Source organism: Peromyscus californicus, unplaced genomic scaffold (assembly GCF_007827085.1).
Source record: "Peromyscus californicus insignis strain IS unplaced genomic scaffold, ASM782708v3 Scaffold_4__1_contigs__length_199733344, whole genome shotgun sequence".
Classification (NCBI taxonomy): domain Eukaryota; kingdom Metazoa; phylum Chordata; class Mammalia; order Rodentia; family Cricetidae; genus Peromyscus; species Peromyscus californicus.
In genome coordinates, this window is record NW_026294562.1 from 172927578 (window position 1) to 172946816 (window position 19239).

At 52.7% G+C, this 19239-nt stretch overlaps 3 protein-coding genes across 11 annotated transcripts in view; 2 read left to right on the forward strand and 1 right to left on the reverse strand.

The window, feature by feature from the left end:
- Dmac2 (distal membrane arm assembly component 2) lies at nucleotides 1-7439 on the forward strand. 5 transcript variants are annotated; one of them, XM_052714045.1, is made up of 6 exons: nucleotides 1-102; nucleotides 1500-1693; nucleotides 3047-3127; nucleotides 5113-5249; nucleotides 5329-5494; nucleotides 7050-7439. In XM_052714045.1, the coding sequence occupies exons 1-6, from the start codon at nucleotides 85-87 to the stop codon at nucleotides 7096-7098; spliced, it is 645 nt and encodes a 214-aa protein (XP_052570005.1). In that variant the 5' UTR covers nucleotides 1-84; the 3' UTR covers nucleotides 7099-7439. The 5 variants fall into 5 exon arrangements, with proteins under 5 accessions (XP_052570005.1, XP_052570002.1, XP_052570000.1 ...); XM_052714040.1 differs by having other exon boundaries at nucleotides 3-102; nucleotides 6545-7439; XM_052714041.1 differs by having other exon boundaries at nucleotides 4-102; nucleotides 5332-5494; nucleotides 6545-7439.
- Nucleotides 7440-7567: 128 nt separating this feature from the next.
- B3gnt8 (UDP-GlcNAc:betaGal beta-1,3-N-acetylglucosaminyltransferase 8) lies at nucleotides 7568-12703 on the forward strand. 3 transcript variants are annotated; one of them, XM_052714031.1, is made up of 3 exons: nucleotides 7568-9960; nucleotides 10317-11008; nucleotides 11360-12703. In XM_052714031.1, the coding sequence occupies exons 2-3, from the start codon at nucleotides 10678-10680 to the stop codon at nucleotides 12559-12561; spliced, it is 1533 nt and encodes a 510-aa protein (XP_052569991.1). In that variant the 5' UTR covers nucleotides 7568-9960; nucleotides 10317-10677; the 3' UTR covers nucleotides 12562-12703. The 3 variants fall into 3 exon arrangements, with proteins under 3 accessions (XP_052569991.1, XP_052569990.1, XP_052569992.1); XM_052714030.1 differs by having other exon boundaries at nucleotides 7568-11008; XM_052714032.1 differs by having other exon boundaries at nucleotides 7568-10966.
- A 495-nt stretch (nucleotides 12704-13198) lies between these two features.
- Bckdha (branched chain keto acid dehydrogenase E1 subunit alpha) overlaps nucleotides 13199-19239 on the reverse strand; it is a 29016-nt gene continuing 22975 nt past the window's right edge. For 2 of the 3 annotated variants that reach the window (XM_052714034.1, XM_052714036.1), the window contains 5 exons: nucleotides 16626-16787; nucleotides 14914-15120; nucleotides 14619-14760; nucleotides 14281-14452; nucleotides 13199-13709 (listed from right to left, as the gene is read on the reverse strand). In XM_052714034.1, the coding sequence (XP_052569994.1) occupies nucleotides 13539-13709; nucleotides 14281-14452; nucleotides 14619-14760; nucleotides 14914-15120; nucleotides 16626-16787 (854 nt within the window). In that variant the 3' untranslated portion in view covers nucleotides 13199-13538. The remainder of the gene's footprint in view (nucleotides 13710-14280; nucleotides 14453-14618; nucleotides 14761-14913; nucleotides 15121-16625; nucleotides 16788-19239) is intronic. The other variant, XM_052714035.1, reaches the window with a different exon arrangement.

The following is a 19239-nucleotide window of genomic DNA, read 5'->3' on the forward strand; positions in this document are numbered from 1 at the left end:
CGTGGCCACAAGAAAAGTAGTTTGTGTCTGAACCAGGTGTCAAGCAGAAAAGTCCCGCCTCTTCTGCTTACGTTGTCCAGCAAGATGGCGGCGTCCAGGGCGGTAGGTGACCGCGGGGCCTGGAGCCCTTGAACTATAGTTCACTTTGCAGTTCCGTCCTCGAACCCTCGGTCAGCCTGCGGGAACAGAGCGTCTCCTGCCGGGCCTCGCCCTGGGGACACCGATGGGGTTGTCGGGGACCCTAGAGGGTTTCGGGCCGCGCTGGGCGGAGGCTTGGTAGAGAAACCAAAGGATGAGAGCGGACTAGCCAATTGGAGGAATAGGACGGCTCATCCTGGGAAAGCGGCTAGAATCGGACCTGGAATGGGATTTGGGAGAGTGCAGAGTTAAGGATACTTTTGCGCGAAATTCCTAGAGAATTTAAGGATCTCGTAGTACCAGCATTTGGGATTGCGGAGTCAAGGGCCTCATCAGGAGTTAATCCTTTTATGTATCGAGTTGGAGGCCAGGCAGGGCAACATAAAATCCTGTCGGTAAATAAATAAGTAAACCTTAATAGAAAGTGGAAGGACACGGTGTGCAGGAAGGAACCAGGTAGTGAATATGGAGTTCCGAGGAAGAACCTGAGGGAAATTCATAGAACTTCCAATAGTCGTTAAATTGGAGAATTTAGTTAGTGGTAGAGTGCTTTGTTGATACTCATTGTTTTGGGTTCCATCCCCAGCACTACCTCTAAAAGTGAAGGTTACATGGACGAGATGGAGGGGCAGCAAAGAAATTAGTCATTCAGCAAGACCCTAGGGGGAGAGCTGGTTGGAACTTGGGCTGGGGAAATGGTTCATTGTTAAAGGACATGCCCTTGATGCATGAGCACCAGAGTTAGTAAGAGCCGTGCATGGCAGACCACTTGTCATCCCAGCACTCTGGAGGTGGAGAAAGTTGATTCCTCTACATACATACATTTAGAGAGAGAGAGAGAAGGGCAACAGAGGAAGAACCTGGCTTCCACTCTGGCCTCCCTACACAGGCACATTAGTGCATGGACATCCACACATTCGAATAGACATGCACATGAATGCATATTGCATACATATGTCCTCCCCCTACCCCAAAAAGTGAATGGATGAGAAATTAAGGTATAATGGAGTGGGAGGGGGGGTAAGGATTTGAGGGGAAATTAGAAGATCTTGAGAAAACTAAGACTGGTCGCACTAAGGAAAGAATTTATGGTGGGTTAAATGGAAGAATTTGGAGAAATGTTTGGAATCCCAAAGGTAAGAATTGAGGAAGTGGACATGCTGGGGATTGACCACAGTGCCTTGTGCATATTAAATAGGGACTCTAGCCCTGAGCTACACCCCAAAATTGGGGGATTTTGCCAGGAGGATTTCAGAAGACTCAGGAAGCACAGGGGTGAGATTAAAGGTCATGTTGTAAGACTTGGGGGTGGAATCAACCTCCAGGCTCACCCCTAGTCCTTTCCCTCTCCCCTTCTCCAGTTCCTGCGCCTGGGTGCCCGAGAATGGAATGGGAGAGCCAAGGGCATCCATAGCAAGAGTGAGTCGGTGACCCCAGACAGCAATCAGAAGAGACGAACGCTATTACAGTTCCTCTCAGACCACTTCTATGACATCCAGGCTCTGAGAGAGTATCTGCTCCAGAAGCAGGTCTCAAAAGTGAACCGGAAGAATCGGTGAGAACCTGTGGCTGGCAAGACCCCAGGGAGACCTGCTGGCCAGACCTCCCAACCAGAGCCCCAACTGCTAGCATTACCAACTCACATCTTCATCTCTGCCCACCACTTCTCTGAGACTCTACTTGTATAGGCTCTCCACCACCAGCCCTGCTTAGGAGTTAAGCTGGCTTCTCAGACATATGTGACTAAAACACAAATCCCTCACATCTCCCTTTTAAAAGAAATCTTACTCTCAAGCCATCGCCATCTAAAGAATGCCATTGGCCATCCGGTTGCTAAGGGTGAATTTGAAGGCATCTTCTCTGTCTTCTCTCTGCCTTCACATCTAGTCTTATCAGTTGCTAGAGGATTCTCAGTGTCAGTTCCCACCACTTCACTGTGTGTGGCCTGCCGTGATACCTTTCATTTTAAGATTAGTGTCTTGGTCACTGTTCAGTTGCTGTGAGAAGATACCATGGCCAAAGCAGCTTTTAAAAGAAAGCATTTAAATGGGGGATTGCTTACAATTTCAGAGGGTTAGTCCATGACCATCATGATGGGAGCATGGCAGCAGGCTGGCATGACACTGGCACAGTAGCTGAGATCCATAAGTTGCAAGCCTCGAGAGAGAGCATGAGACTGGGCCTGGCATGAGATTATGAAATCTCAAAGCCCACCCCCAATGACACACTTCTTCCAAGAAGGCCACACCTCCTAACCCTTTCCAAACAGTTCCACCAACTGGGGACCAAGCATTCAGACATATGTGCCTATGGGGGCCATTCTTATTCAACCACCACAGTTATCACATTCATTCCCTAGAGCTGGAGTTCCAGGTGGTTGTGAGCCACTGGATGTGGGGGTGCTGGGAATCCAGCTGAATACTCTGCAAAAGCAGCAAGTGCCCTCAACTGACCTGAGCCATCTCCAGCCTCATTTTTTGTTTTGTTTTGTTATTGAGGGAGTCTCTCATAGCTCAGCCTGGCTGGCCTTGAGCCCTGCTCCTCCTGCTTCTATCTCCTGTGTATGCCACACGTGGCCGAGAAGTGGTCTTTAACATCTGCCCTACATGAGTCTCCACTGTCAGGCTGCCCCTGATTGATCTTCATTTCAGAACTGGTACTCTGCGATTTGCAGTTACTTCTTGCTTTGTTATCTCTCTCCCTCTACCAGGTGGTTTAACAGAGGCCAAGACAGTTAGTTGTATGCTCTGTCCATTGTGATCCCAGGACACAGCACTGAATAGGCGCTCAGGTTTGCAGCGAGCCTAGTCGATAGCCTGTAATCCTGCTGCCCTGTAATCTGCCCCTCACAGAACTGGCACACAGTGAGAGGCTCCAGGCTTCACCTTTGCTCTCATTTTCTCCGCAGATCCTTCACTCACATCCAGGAGAAATATGGCCCATATGTCACAGGTGCCCTCTTCATCCTGAAGCAGGGAGGCGCAGTGAAGTATGACAGCTATCATGACAGGGTGTGGGAGGGTGGAGCATCTTTGCTGTCCAGTGACCGTGTGTTAGGGGGACTTGTTCGTGGACTTCAGTTTGTCATTTATAAAATGAGGTGGTATGCAGAGCTGAGGAGAAGGCTCCGTTGGGAAAGTGCTTGTTATGTTTACATGAGGGCATGAGTCCAGCACCCCTATAAAAGTCAGGCATGGTGGGGTACACCTTAATCCCAGTGCTGAGGGTATAAGACAGGTCGATCCCTGAGGCTCTCTGGCTAGCCTGGCAGCCTAGCCTGACTGGCAAGCTCTGGGTGAGCGATTCTATCTCAAAACGTATGGTGGAAAAGCAACTGATGGTGACGCCCAACATCAACCACCAGCTTATATGCATGCACACTTGTACGCATGCACAAAGACATACAAATACATACACACAAATAAATTTTAAATTAACAGCCAGCCTTTAATCCCAGCATGTGAGGGCAGAGGCAGGTGGCTCTCTCTGAGTTCTAGGCCAACCATGGCTATATCTTAAGACTCTCTCTTAAAAAAATAATTAAGAAGCCGGGCGGTGGTGGCGCACGCCTTTAATCCCAGCACTCGGGAGGCAGAGGCAGGTGGATCTCTGTGAGTTCGAGGCCATCCTGGTCTACAAAGTGAGTTCCAGGAAAGGTGCAAAACTACACAGAGAAACCCTGTCTTGAAAAACAAAACAAAACAAAAATTAAAAATTATATACAGCTGGGCATGGTGGCACACAGCTTTAATCCCAGCACTTGGGAGGCAGAGGCAGAGAGAGTTTGAGGCCAGCCTGGTCTACAGAATGAGTAAGTCCCAGGCCAGCCAGAGCTACATAGTGTGACCCTGTCTCAAACACACAGCATCAATGAATGAATGATGTGTGGTATTGCTAATACAGGGTTTGCTTTGAAGACTGGGATTTCATTCTAAACGGCTGTCGTGAGGCATAACATCTCAGTGCTCAGTCACACCAGGCAGCTAGCTGGGTGATGTGCAAAGCCTTGATCCCAACTACTCTTGATGAGTTCAGAGTCAGCCTGGGCTACACAGCAAAACCCTGCCTCAAGTGTTTTTCTGCTTGGTATTGTGTCAAACTCCTCTAACCCCAGCTCTGGGGAGACAGAGGAGGGTGGATCGAGTATCTCCTAGCCAGGCATGGTGGCACAGGCTTTATATCCCAGCATTGGAGGCTGAAGCAGAAGAGTTAGAAATTGTAGGCCAGAGACCCAAGACCCTGCCCAAAAAAACAAACAAAACAAAACTCTTTCTTTATCCTTTCTCTCTTTTTAAAATACATATTTTTTAACATTTAGTATATGGGGTGTGCTTTTGCCACTGTGTGTGTGTGTGGCGGTCAGAGGACAACTTGACAGAGTCAGTCCTCTTCCAGCATGGGGCCTGAGGAACTAACTGGCTGTTGCCCTTGACAGCAGGCAGCTTTATCCACTAAGCCATCTCATCAGATCCCTGGATATTTTGTTTTGTTTTCTTCTTTCTGGGAAAATACGCAGTTTCTATAGGCTTTATCTACTCCTCCCTTGTTTGAGCACGTCTGCCAACTCCTTAGGATCAGATGTATGTCTGAAAACGGCTGTCAGCAAGGACCCGTGAATGGAGCTGTGCGTGTGTGTGTGTGTGTGTGTGTGCGTGTGCGTGTGTGCGTGTGTGTGTGTGTGAGAGAGAGAGAGAGGATGAAGGCACGCGCGTGCACGTGAGGGGGTTTGGCAGGGTCTCAGTCTGCGGCCCAGGCTGGCTCTGAACTCCCAATGCTCCTGTCTCAGCCTCTCAAATGCAGGGCTTCCAGACATGCAGCCGTGCCCACCTCAGTTCTTGGCTCTGATGTTGAGCAGTATCTGGGGCTCCTAGTGTCCTGTGTGAAGGGATGATAAGGGTGCCGACCTGCTCCCGCTGCCAGGGTGACCACACGTAGGAAGCCAGGCAGTGCCACTCACCCCACTCTTTATTCTAGGTTTCAGGGCAAGGAGTGGATCCGGCCAGATGACCGTGGCCATTTTCCTGCGGAGTTCCTGAAGTTCCAGGAGGTACCTGTGGAGGCTGTGGATGCCAGTGGCTGTGCCCTCAACTACCAGGGCATGAGTCACCTTTGTAAGTAGGCCAGAGTGGGTGGGTTTCCCTTCGGTGTTGGGCTCCAGAAAGCCCCCGGTGCCACCCGCCTCTCATCCAGCAGTGCCCCTGAAGGAGCTGCGGTCTCTGTCACTGCAGCGCTGCCCCAACGTGGATGACTGGTGCCTCAGCCGCCTCTACCTACTGGCTGACTCCCTGCAGGAGCTCTCACTGGCCGGATGCCCCCAAGTCTCAGAACGGGGCCTTGCCTGCCTCCACCACCTCCAGTAAGATCTCTGCTCAGGCTGGCCCTGTGCCAGCAGGGCTAGGAGGGGGTCCTAGGTGCTACTAGCCATCTGCCTCCCTGTCACCATCTAGTACCTGTGGTAGGTGAGCACAGCTGAGCATTCTGTGTCTTTAGAAGAAAGAAGTGACTCCTGGGCTTGCTTCCTTTATGTATAGATGGAAACTCAGTGGTAGTCACACTATTGCAGGAGAATAGAAGCCAGAGAAATATTTAAAGTCAGCAATAAATTTCATATATTTAGATAGCTATAAAGTTTTACTGGAGGGCTGGGGGTGTGGTTCATCGGTAGAGCACCTGCTTAGAATCCCCCAGTGAGGGGCTGGGGGTGTGGCTCAGTGGTAGAGCCCCTGCCTAGAATCCCCCAGTGAGGGGCTGGGGGCGTGGCTCAGTGGTAGAGCCCCTGCCTAGAATCCCCCAGTGAGGGGCTGGGGGTGTGGCTCAGTGGTAGAGCCCCTGCCTAGAATCCCCCAGTGAGGGGCTGGGGGTGTGGCTCAGTGATAGAGCCCCTGCCTAGAATCCCCCAGTGAGGGGCTGGGGATGTGGCTCAGTGGTAGAGCCCCTGCCTAGACTTCCTCAATTGAGGGGCTGGGAATATGGCAGAGCTAGTGTTTGCTTAGATTGTACCAGTAAGGGATTAGGGGTGTGGGTCAGCAATAGAATGTGTGAAGCCCTGGGTTCTATCCTTAGCATGTGCACACACGCGCACACACACACACACACACACACACACACACACACACACACACAGAATAAAAAGAGAAACTATCTGTTGAAATTGGGGTCAGTTCAAGCCGGGTGGTGGTGGCGCACGCCTTTAATCCCAGCACTCGGGAGGCAGAGATAGGTGATCTTTGTGAGTTCGAGGCCAGCCTGGTCTACAGAGCGAGATCCAGGAAAGGCGCAAAGCTACACAGAGAAACCCTGTCTCAAAAAACCAAAAAAAAGAAAAGAAAAGAAATTGGGGTCAGAACCCACCCTCTACATACACACACACATACCAGTCTCACATCTGTCCTTCTCACCTCTTCAGGAACCTCCAAAGGCTGGACATCTCAGCCCTCCCTGCTGTGTCCCACCCAGGCCTCATTCAGATCCTGGTAGAAGAGATGTTGCCCCATTGTGAGGTCCTTGGTGCTGACTGGGCCCAGGGCCTGAAGCTGGAGCCAGACCAGCAGCCTCAGGACACATCTAGCCCAGTCTCTCCCTAGCCTGTAGCCCCACTCTTGCAGGATCTTGTGAGGCTCTGTGGAGTGTGATGTCTTCTCACTCTGGCTTCCAGTGGGGTTCATTCAACAGGAGCATTGGCAAATAAGAAGGCTGAGTCAGGGTTTTGACTGGTGTTTGCCTGCAGCTGGCAAACAGCTGTCACCATGGCAGACAGCCCTCCATGCACAGCTGCTCGCAGCTCCACGGTTTCTCATTATCCCTGTTTGTCAAGAGCATTCCCCCAAACTGTCCACATGCATGTCCCCAGCAACTGTGGCTGACATGAGACACTGCTGGCCCTTTACAGTGGTTGGTCCCTCCTTGTGCAGGGTTGGTCAGCACCACAGGTGGCCAGCATCCTTGGCCCACACTCATTAAAGGCCAGCAGCACCCCAAGCCCCATGGCATCACCCATTGATTTACTGACTTGTCAAATGTGGTTTCCCTGCTCTGTGAAAATGTGAGCTGAGCGGCTGGGAAAATGTTTTCTTCAGCTGGCACAACAGACTTCGTCAGTAGAGGACGCTGGAGATAACCCAGAGGGATGGCCAGGACTGCATGGAGCTTAAAGTGGTTCTCCAGCTCCCAGATTGCTGGGTGGTTGGCACCCCTGTTGTCTGTGAATGACTCCTGGTGTCCATGTTACCAGTGACTGTCATGACTCTAACACACCATACAAGTGTATGATTCTTTATATTAAACTTTCCCTGTTCACATTACCCTGTGGCATTTCCTCCTAACTGGATCCAGATGGCACTGGATGCATAGTTCTGGAGGTGAAGATTCAAAATGGATTTGGGAGGGCTGGGACTTTGAACATGAGCATAGCAGTAAGCTCCTTGCTAGGAAGAAAAAAAAAAGAGAGAGATGCCAAAGATCCTGGCATGCAGGGCATCCCAGATGAACTGTGAGTGGATGCCAACAAGCTGCCAACTGTAGCATGTGCCAGTGGCTGCTGTGCTGACAGCTGTGGCCACAAGGATGGTTTGGATGCTGCGATTTTTGGGAACACAGTGTGTGTGTAGCCAGTCTGAGAACTTATGAACTCCGTGTTAGCCCCAGAAGTTCGTTCTTAGAATAGGGTTGGACTCAAGAGTCATCAGGACTTGACCCCTGTGCCTGGCCACTTCAAGGCTCTTTTGCCAATACCAAGGAGCCAGCAGAACCATCCGGTGATGACCTCATCTGGTCCCTGGCTTTGAAAGGAGTGTCCACTATTCTTTAAAGATTTATTTTGTAGCTGGAGTTATCTCCAGTCCCACGAGGCCTGCAGCCACTCAGACCCACATAAACACACAGACACTTATATTATTTAAACTGTTTGGTCTAATGGCTCAGGCTTCTTGCTATCTAGTTCTTATATCTTAAATTAACCCATTTCTGTTAATCTATAAGTTGCCACGTGGCTTGTGGCTTACCGGTACTTTACACCTTGCTTCTCATGGCGGGGCTGGCAACATCCTGACTCAGCCTTCCACTTCCCAGAATTCTTCTCTCCCTTTGTCCCGCCTATACTTCCTGCCTGGCTACTGGCCAATCAGCACTTTCTTTATTAACCAATCAGAGCAACACATTCACAGCATACAGAAAGGTACCCCCAGCATTATTTACTTACTTTTATGTGCATGGAAGTAAGCGCACGTGTGTGCAGTGCCCATAGTAGCCAGAAGAGGGCACTGGATTCTCGAGTTGGAATTACAGGTAGTTGTGAACTCCGGTGTGGGTGCTGGGAATTGAGCCTGGGTCCTCTGCAAGAGCAACAGTTGCTCTTAACTGCTGAGCCATCCCTCCAGCCCCATGTGTCCATTATTCATAAGACTTCAGAAAGCATTCAGGAGGCAGAAGACGGGCAAATCAGACATGTCTACATAACAAGTTCCAGGCCAGCCAGAGCTACAGTGTGAGACCCAAAATCTCAAAAATAATTAAAGAGACTCAAGAGAGTCCTCTACTGCTAACAAAGCCATAAACCCTAGGATCAAATCCACTTGCTTCAGAGGGAGGGGGGCCTACTAGGTGCCTACTGATAAGAACAAGACACCAGCTGGGGTAACATCGCTCAGTGGCAGCATACACAAGGCCCTAGGTTCAACACTCAGTATTTCCCCAAAACCAATATCCCTGCACTAGGGAAGCTGAAGCCAGAGGATTAAAAGGAATACAAAACAAGACAGAAAGAAAGAAGCCAAGTAAGGGCTGTGTAGTTAAGAACACTGACTGCTCTTGCAGATGACCCAGGTTTGACTCCTAGCACCCACAGGGCAGTTCACAACTGTCTGTAACCCCAGTTCAAGGGGATCTGATGCCCTCTTCTGGTCTCCACAGGCATCAAGCATGCAACTGATGCACAGACATATTATGCAGGCAAGACACCCATATAAGAAAGAAAAAGGGGTTGGGGATTTAGCTCAGTGGTAGAGTGCTTATATAGCAAGCGCAAGGGCCTGGGTTTGGGTCTCAGATCTGAAAAAAAAAAAAGAAAAGAAAAGAAAAAAGAAAAAGATAATTTGAAATTTGTATAAGTAGAAACCTGGAAGTGTGTAAAGTATATAGCAAGGATATTTGGGCCAAATCTGCTGAACAGGTATGCTTTTCAGAGCTAATGAGTTATCCTGTGCCACAGAGATGGTCTGGCTAGTTGGCTGGCTGACTGGAACATGGACCCAACAGTACCCTACAGTTAATAAAGCTGAGAAATTAGAAACTGCCTGTCTTGACATGGGAGCAGATAATGAAAACACCCCGAACTATGGTCCTCAAAAGTAGTCAGCCACTGCCCCTTCGTTACTCAGTCCCATGTTCTTGTTAATCGCGGCTTTCTGTCTGAGCCCTCCTGGTTCCAACAGCTGGGTGGCTCCTCCTGGTTGGACCCAGGCTGCACTCGGCAACCAGCACTGCGTTCTTCCCTGGAGACTATAAGGCCCAGGGAGGAGGATGCCACAGTCACAGAGCCTCAGTGCCCTGGAGGGAGATGAGCCAGGACAGCTGAGGCCTTAACAGGCCTCCCCCACGGCCCTGGGCTGGATGGGCTTGGCCCTGCCTGGCTCTTGGCGATCTTCCCCACTCTCGCTCTTACTTATTCCATTAGCATTCACCATTTCCTCCCCACTGTCTTCCTCCATCTGTTCCCATGGGCTCCATTATTCAAACTTGGAGGGAGGAAATCAGGGCTGGAGAGATAACAGACTGTGGCGCTGGTACACTGGGTTCCTGTTATATCTGTACAGTCCTCCAAACCAGGTAGGCTGCAAGGGGTCAGCCCGGGCTTGGGGTTGGGGAGCAGGCTTCATCCCACTGTACGTCCCCGGAGATCTGGGAAGGCCCCACCTGCTGGCCTCCCCAGACTGCTGGCACAGCTTCAACAGCAGAGGCCCTAGCGCAGGGATGTAAACACAGTCAGAAACCTTCCTGCCCCAGGGGTGGGGCGTACAGCCCACAGCATCATAGGGCGGGGCGCCTCCCGTCTGGGATGGAGGTGGTAGGCCAGTAGTGGCTCATGCACAAGTTGGAGGAGGTGCGCACCTCTAGCTGGGGGCTCTCAGTGCACCTCACTTTACCACCTTTTATTGCTCTCCTTGCTTACCCCCTCTCCCTAGTCCGTCCTTTCTTCTCTGGGTCCTCCTGGGCTCCTCCGACTCTTCTCTGGTTGGTTAGGCTCTGTTCTGACCCCTGCCACCTGTGAGTCTTTCTCTCTCCTGCCTTACCCTTTCTCTGCTCTGCTAGTTGCCTGCCAAGGACTCTCAGGGTTTCTCTACTCGACGTCCCTCCACCCCCTCGCGGCCCCTGCAAACATCCCCTCCCCCAGCCCCGCACGCAGCAGTCACGACGCCTCCTGGCGGTGGCCTCGAACCAACCCCTTGGCCTCTCTTCTTTTCCCTCTTTGGGACCCAGACTGCCCCTGGATCACTCTTGCCACCTGGCCTGGACCTCCCCTTCCCTGGAATTCTCCCCTAGGCCATGGCAGAGTCCGGGTCCGCAGCACTGGCCATACCTGCACCTTTCCCGAGGTCTCACCAGAAAGCCAGCCCTAACTCGCCAAGGCGCGCGTCTCCCCGTCTGCCCTTCCCGGCCCCGCCCCGACTCCTCCCAGCCCCTGGGGCCCTCCCGCCTCCACCCCTCCCGTCCGCCCCTCCAGACTCCAGCGCGGGCTGGGCCGGCAGCCTGAGGACGCACAGCTGCGAGCAGGGAGTCCGGGCAAGGCTTGACCAGAGGACACCCCTAGAACTGGCGGAAGCCGAACCCAGAGGTACCCGGGGCCCCGGGCCCTTGGTTGGGGTTACTGGAGGAGGTAGGTAGGTTTCCAAGCAGGTAAAAGGGGTTTCCCCGGGGCGCTGGGACTTACGGGGAGACAGAAGAGTGGAGGGAAAGGGGTAGGAATGGCGTTGAAGCGATACTACATATAGATCAACACCTTGACTCCAGGAAAGGGCAAGAATAGGATGCGGATGGGGGCTCAGTCTAGGATAACGTGACAGTTCGGTACTGCAGGCCAGGCTGTCTAGGGTCAGGGTCTCAGAAGCCATTACCAGTTGGCCAGGACTGGGTAAACCCCAGGATGCTTGTGTGGGTTCCGCTGGGCCCTCTTTGGAGGGCCACCCTGCACCCTAAAGACCTCTGTGGCTCTTTGTGATTCTTGCAGCCCCACTGGTGGCCTTTTCCCTGGGCCGGGTCATGCGTTGCCGCAAGTGCCAGCTCTGCCTGTCAGCACTGCTCACACTCCTGGGCCTCAAAGTATACATCGAGTGGACATCTGAGTCCTGGCTTAACAAGGCTGAACCCCGGGGCACCCTGCTCAGTCCCACACCACCCAGCGCTGAGCCCACTCTGCCCATCAACCTCTCAGCTCGCCTGGGTCAGACTGGCCCACTGTCCTTGGCTTACTGGAACCAGCAGCAGCGGCATCTGAGAGTCCTGCCCAGTACAGACTGCCAGACTTGGGGGACTGTTGCTGCCTCGGAGATCTTGGACTTCTTTATGTACCCCCAGGACCTTCAGCGCTTCTTGCTATCAGCAGCCTGTAGGAGCTTCCCACTATGGCTGCCTGCAGGGGGAGGCAACCCAGTGGCCAGCTGCTCTAATAAGGATGTCCCCTACCTGCTCCTGGCTGTCAAGTCAGAACCAGGACACTTTGCAGCACGCCAGGCTGTGAGAGAGACCTGGGGCAGTGCAGTCGCTGGGACCCGGTTGCTCTTCCTGCTGGGGTCCCCATTAGGAATGGGGGGTCCTGACCTAAGATCACTGGTAACATGGGAGAGCCAGCACTATGGTGACCTGCTGCTCTGGGACTTCCTGGATGTTCCCTACAACCGGACACTCAAAGACCTGCTGCTGCTGACCTGGCTGAGCCACCACTGCCCCGACGTGAATTTTGTCCTGCAGGTGCAGGATGATGCCTTTGTGCATATCCCTGCCCTGCTGGAGCACCTACAGGCACTGCCACCCACCTGGGCCCGCAGCCTCTACCTGGGGGAGATCTTCACCCAGGCCAAGCCGCTCCGCAAGCCTGGAGGACCCTTCTATGTGCCGAAGACCTTCTTTGAAGGTGACTACCCAGCCTACGCAAGTGGAGGTGGCTATGTCATCTCAGGACGCCTGGTGCCCTGGCTGTTGCAGGCAGCAACTCGTGTGGTACCTTTTCCCTTTGATGATGTCTACACTGGCTTCTGCTTCCGTGCCCTGGGCTTAGTGCCCCGTGCCCATCCAGGGTTCCTCACAGCCTGGCCAGCAGACCGCACCAGGGACCCCTGCAAAATACGAGGCCTGCTGCTGGTGCATCCAGTCAGCCCCCAGGACACCATTAGGCTCTGGAAACACCTATGGGGCCCAGAGCTCCAGTGCTGAGCCTCAGAGACAAGCTAGGGTGGGGATGCTAAGCCGTCTTGTGCCCTTCCTCAACCCCCCCTAGTCAAGAACTGGGTAGCAGACAAGGTGGTAGACTGTGCCCATTCTTTCTCATTTTGAAAACTATGTTCTCCTACTCTGAGGCCAGGAGTTATTTTTTCATATGTGGGACCCCTGCAGGGAAGGCAGATGCTGTTGTACCCTAACCTTCACACTGGACACTCTCTGGACACTTTGCTGGAGAGCAGGCTTCTACAAGCCTGTGGGAGAGTTCTGGAGGGCCCATGTGCCAAAGCTGCCTTCCAGTTTGGCAAAGTTTATAGAAGTAGGTATCTCTAAGCCTTTAACTTTTCTGTCTAAAGCCAGGCTATCCCCAAAGGCTGGTGTGGTAGTCTAGGCTATCTCCAAAGGCTGGTGTGGTGGTCTACTTCTATAATCCCAGAACTCAGAGGCTAAAGCAGGAAGATCACAAATTCCAGGCCAACCTGGGCTACACAGTGAGATCTGTCACAAAAAAATAGCAACCCCCTCCCCCACAAACAAATCAGCCATGCTGGCCTCTCCCCTCCATATGCCCCCTCACACACACACCCCAGCCCCCAAACTTGAGGAGACAGAAACCAGGGGAAGCAGAAGGTCAAAGGCAGGGCCACAGTTTATTCACTCTGCTGACCAGCTCATACTCTGGGCAAGATCCAGGGCCACCTGTCCAGAGGGTCTTGCCTGGCCTGGGTCCCACCCCTAAAAGGCACTGTAACAGGTGAAGGGGGTGATGGGGCCCCAGTAATAGCTGCAAATATTGTGCCCCAGTGAAGTAGCCTGGAGGAGCAGGAATGGGGAGTGGGAGTCACCCCATGACTGTTTGCAGCGCCACCCTGGCCACTGAGCATGTTAGCAGCACTGATTAGGGGAGGGGCAGCATCCTGCCAGCACCCCTGCTCCACTCAGAGCAGGACCACCTCAGGGTGGCTAGGGCCTCACTTGTCAAAGTGGTCCAGGGGGTAGTGCTCCCCATAGGTCTGCAGATGTCGTGCCAGTGACTCCTGCTGCCTGCGGAGCTGGGCGGGCATCTCCTGGTACACGTCGGAGAAGAGCAGGTTTGGGTTGGGCTTTAGCTTCCGCTCAGCCTGTTCAAAGGCCTCCATCACCTGGGAGACACAGGGGGCTAAGAAGTGGCTGTCCCCTTCCCCTTGCCCTCTTCCATGGTCCAGCCTCTCCCCTCTGAGGCCTCGGCCTGGAATTAGCCAACACTCCAGATCCACAGCTCTGGCTGCAGGGGACCTGGCACTGTATTGAGCAGCTCTACAATGGAGGGAACAGGAGTAGAGGATTGGGGCACAGAGAAGGGAGGGACGACTCCTCAGGGTGATGCAGTCAGGGCTGAGCCAGCACCCACAGTGCGGCCTGAGGCCAGACCAGCCTGATCTTAGTGCACAAAGGATGGACACTAGCTCTAGCCACAGCCCAGGTGGGGCACTCCCACTTCACATACCCTGGGAACTTAAAGATGAGGATACTGGCAGATGACCTGCCCTGGGTTCCACTCTGAAGGCTCACTGAGGCCATATGGTCCAGGCAGCTTAGTTCCAGGGGCCACTTATGGGGACTAGTTTGCCTGGGTCAGTGCGAGCACCCAGGTCTTGCACTCCCATCCTCCCAGGGTTCTCCCTGTGTAGGAGCCAGTGGAGCACATACCCTGGGGCTCCAAGGGGCCCTCACCTTCTTCCGTGACTGCTTCCTCCAGGCCTTCTCCTGCTCCTCATCCCACCAACCCTGGCTCAGCAGATACAGCCTCAGCCTGGAGATTGGGTGGTCCTGCTTGTCCCAGTAATTGACCTCGTCCACTGAACGGTATGCTGAGCTGTCATCACTGGTGCTGTGGTGCCCAATCCTGCTCAGAGGAGATGTGGATCAGCTGGTAGTAGGGCCAGAAAAGGACTGAGTAATGATGTAAAGCAAGGGGGGAATGCAGTATGGGTGACAAGGCTGTGTTTGGGGCACACGGACAAAGGGCTGGCCAGAGCTGTGGGTTGCAGTGATGGAAGTGAGACAGGCACCTGTAGGTCATGGCCTCAATGAGGAAGGGTTGGTTCTCAGCCACAGCCCGCCGTCGGGCCTCCTTAGTGGCATTGTACACTGCAAACACATCGTTGCCGTCCACACGGATTGACAGGATGCCATACCCAGGGCCTCGAGCCGCTGCAGGGACAGAGGGGATACCAGTCAGGCCTCAGGGAGAAGAAGGGAGGGAGGAGTGTGAAGCGTGCTCATTTGCTGCCTCCTGTGCCCCTTCTCTGTCAGATACCACGGGAAGAGAACGGGGAGGAGAGCTGGTGGGAGCAGGGTCCTTACCAATGCCATCCCCACGGTACTGCTCGGAGGTAGGTGTGGAGATGGCATAGCCATTGTTCCGGCAGAAGAAGATGATAGGACATTCCAGGGTGGCAGCAAAGTTGAAGCCGGCATGGGCATCCCCTTCACTGGCTGCCCCCTCACCAAAGTAACAGATCACAATCCGGTTGGCATTGGCCCGCTTGGCAGCATAGGCTGCCCCCACCGCTGCATGGAAAGAGGAAATGAATAGGAATAAGCAGCCACACACAGATGCACACAAACACACAGCTCCAGGCTTGGGAAAGTTGTCACCAGGTACCGAGGGCCTACCCATCATAGCCTTCTCTCTCTCAGCTGACTAGAGTGCCATCCTTCCATCTGCATTCTCCCTGACTCCTGTCTGCCATGTTTACATCTACACCACCTTCCAAGGACAGCCAGATCTGGGCCTTCCCCACCAGGGTCAAGCCACCAGCAGTAATCCTAATTACTGAGTAGCCCACGCTGCCCCTTAATCTGTCATCCAAAGGACAGCTAAGGGATCTTACAGTGTGAGTCTGGCAGACTCCTTCCTAACTCTGGGCTCTCAGGCCAAAGTCCCTGCAATAGGCAAAGGTTACTGGGCCCCACCTGCTCTGTATGCCCCACCCCATCCCACCCTGCAACCCTTAGTTCCCTGGTCTGGTCATAATTAAACACATGACTGCCTCATGGAGCCCACATAGCTTCCTTCCACACTGCTTCTAGTCCATTATTAATTACCCATGATGCCTCTTACACTGCCCCCCCAACAGACACTGCTCTGTCCTGGCTTTCCTATTACCTGTATGAAGCCCTCTTGGTACCCGCCTCTTCGCTCTTTCCTACCAGTCTCCCCAACCCAACATCAGTATCAACAGGGCTGACATTTGTCTCTCTTGTTCAGAAAGCCTAGGGTGACACATGGCACATGGTGGCCATTCCATGTATCTGCTGACTGTGGGACCCCAGGGCGCCATAATGGAAGATGAGGCCAACGCCAGCTCCTAGAGAGCTCTGCCACACACCTCTCTCCCAAGAGGCCTGCAGGCTCACAAGCCACACAGCTACTGTGACACACACTTCCCATCAGACTCTGGGTACAGGGGGCCACAAGAGAGCCAATCCTTGGTTTGTGTGTTGTGTGGGCACAGGTCCAGCATCCTGGCAGTCTCTGTAGTATGTCAGGGGCCTCAGGGCACCTACAGCATGCTCTGGGGAGTCTACCTGGCTCTGAGAACCAAGGCTAGCAGGGGCAGGGTAGAACTTGGGCTCTGTAATCACTAGAACTCATGAGTAAGTTCCTGCCCTCCTCCCTACCACAAGACCCTAGTAAGTCACTTCCTTCTTCAACTTCAATTTCCTGTTCTTTGTAACAGCTATAGCAATACATGCTAGCATTTACCCCCACAGCAACTGACAGTGTTATTTGACAGTCTGAGTGTGGCAATGAGACAGTTCCTGGTCCTGCTGGCTTGGAGAGGAGGAGAATCAAAAGGAACAGCAGGAGTCTGGGAAATCCAGTGTGGCTGTGATGACTCAGGGCTGCTGGATGAGATGGGACACCATGGGTCCTTCTCTGAGAGGTCCCTTGAAAGCCCTATACACAGGTGAGGCTCTAATGGCAGCACCCAACAGTAGGCTGGAGAAGGCCTGGGCCCATACACGGAGGTGTGTCATAGGTTTGGCATGCATGAGGCACATGTCCTCACCCTGAGGGATCTGCGTGGCCAGTGGAGAGGAGATGGTGACGAAGTGGCGCTCCTTGCAGCCATAGTGAACGGGCATCTGGCGCCCCTTGCCTGGGTCACTCACGTTGCCGTAGCACTGGGCCATAAACAGTTCCAGAGGGTAGTCCCGGTACATGAGCACACCTGGCAGGAGGAGGCAGCTGTGAGCCTGATAAGCAGTGCACTGGAGGAGTGTCAGACCCAGCCTGTAGGCAACCTGCACAAGTCCCTTCCTCCTAAGACCTTCCTACCTAGACCAACACAGCAGGTCAGTGTGGTAGGGCAGACCTGTGAGCCCAGCACTCGGAGGCTAAGGCAGGAGGAATGTAAGCTGGAGGTTGGCCTGGACTACGTAGCAAGATGATGTTTTGAATTAAACAAATAATAACTAAGAACCAGAATATAGCAGGTAGGCAAACTCAGGGGCTCATAAGGACAGGCAGGTGCCACCCACATGACCTATCCCAGGAGAGACTTACGTTTGGCCCGGATAATTCCTCTTGGTAACTGTCAGTAAGAGGTGATTGATTCAACACGTTAGCATCTCCCTAAGCTTGTCTTTGAATGGGTATAACTGAATTTTGCATATGACAGGGCTGCATTGCACAGAAAATGGCAGACAAGGTCTTTCCTTTTTTTGTTGTGTTTTTTTGTTTTGTTTTGTTGAGATAGGGTTTCTCTGTGTAGCCCTGCCTGTCCTAGAACTTGCTCTGTAGACCAGGCTGGCCTCGAACTCACAGAGATCTGCCTGCCTCTGCCTCCTGGGTGCTGGGATTAAAGGTGTGTGCCACCACCACCGCCCAGCTCGAGGTCTTTTTTGTAAGAACCTGGTTTTGGCCTTCAGGGCACATGGTCAGTGGGGAAAGAACCATCAGATCATACTATTTGTGGTTTTAAGAAAATTATTTGGAGCCAGGCAGTGGTGGCACACACCTTTAATCCCAGCACTCCAGAGGCAAAGCCAGACAGATCTCTATGAGTTCGAGGCCAGCTTGGTCTACAGAGTGAGATCCAGGACAGGCACCAAAACTACACAGAGAAACCCTGTCTCGAAAAACAACAACAACAAAAATTATTTGGTAATTTCATATGTGAGTACAATGCGTTTAGGTCATCCCCACACCTTCAACCCCTCACCCTGATCCCTACCTCCAACTCTTTCTGGGACACCCTCCCCCTTCCTGCTTCCAACTTCATGTTATTTTCTTTTCCCAAAGAACTCACTGGCCAGGCATGGTGGAGCACACCTTTAATCCCTGCACTGGGAGGCAGAGACAGGAAACCTCAGAGAGTTCAAGGCCAACCTGGTCTACACATTGAGATGCTGTCTCAATAAATATCATAAAACAAAAATAATTTGGCCGGGCGGTGGTAGCGCATGCCTTTAATCCCAGCACTCGGGAGGCGGAGGCAGGCAGATCTCTGTGAGTTCAAGGCCAGTCTGGTCTACAGAGCGAGATCCAGGAAAGGCGCAAAGCTACACAGAGAAATGCTGTCTCTTGAAAAAGCAAAAGAAAGAAACAAAAAAAAATTCACTGAGTCCCTATGTGCTACCCCTCTGCTCACAGATATAGGGCACCATCCACTGGCATTTGGACCACAACACTGGGGGGTGACACCCTTCCCTATTAACCCCCCCCCCTTTACTCCTTTTTTACAGTGCTGGACATGGAACTCACCTCAGTCAGGCATGCCAGCAAATAAATATTCTACCACTGACACAGCCCCACCCTAAGACTTCTTTTCCCATTGAGAAATGGTGAGATTTGTTTCTTGAACTAATGCACCTCCTTTAAGTACAGGCCACCAAGTCACACATGCACAGACAGGAAAAGCCCGTCTATTCAAAGAAATAAAATCTTTTCTTCAATAAAAGCCCTGCTGGACCCCAGACCACCATCAAAGGAACCCTGTCTGCTAAGTCAGAGGACTGGAGGTGTGGAGGTTTGAAAGAAAATGACCCCCAAAGGGAGTGGCACTATTAGAAGGTGTGGCTTTGCTGGAGTAGGTGTGGCCTTGTTGGAGGAAGTGTGTCACTGTGGAGGCAAGCTTTGAGGTCTCATATATGCTCAAACCATGCTCAGTGTCTCAGTCCACTTCCTACTGTCTGCATATCAAGATATAGCCAGCAGCATGTCTGTGTGCCACCAAACTCCCACCATGATGATAATGGACTAAACATCTGAAAATGTAAGTCAGCCCAATTAAATGTTTTTCCTTTATGAGTTGCCGTGGTCATGGTGTCTCTTCACAGCAATAGAAACCCTAAGACAGAGGGGTCTGTGATTGCTTCAGGACAAGCTGGGACTCTCTCAACATCACTGAAAGGGACCCCAACTACCTTGGGGCAACACTGTAGGACATGATGTCCTATGGTCCCCCAGGGCCTGAGCTCACACAGGAGCATCTTCATGACACCCTGTGGTCCCTGGAGCCTGAACTGTCAGGTGGCTGGTGCTGACCTTCCCCAACCCTTTACTACAGAGTTGTTCTTCATATGAAAAGTTAATGGGGCTGGGCGTGGTGGCTCACTGCCACTTGGGAGGCAGAGGCAGGCAGAGCTCAGTGAGTTCAAGGCCAGCCTGGTCTACAAAGC

Coding starts and splice junctions, on each gene's coding strand:
- Dmac2 (XM_052714040.1), top strand. Junction 3,128..5,112: donor AAGCAGGGAGGCGCAGTGAA/GTATGACAGCTA, acceptor TCTTTATTCTAG/GTTTCAGGGCAAGGAGTGGA. Junction 5,250..5,328: donor CCAGGGCATGAGTCACCTTT/GTAAGTAGGCCA, acceptor CCTCTCATCCAG/CAGTGCCCCTGAAGGAGCTG.
- B3gnt8 (XM_052714030.1), top strand. CDS start 10,678: ATGGCAGAGTCCGGGTCCGCAGCACTGGCCATACCTGCACCTTTCCCG. Junction 11,009..11,359: donor GGTTGGGGTTACTGGAGGAG/GTAGGTAGGTTT, acceptor TGATTCTTGCAG/CCCCACTGGTGGCCTTTTCC.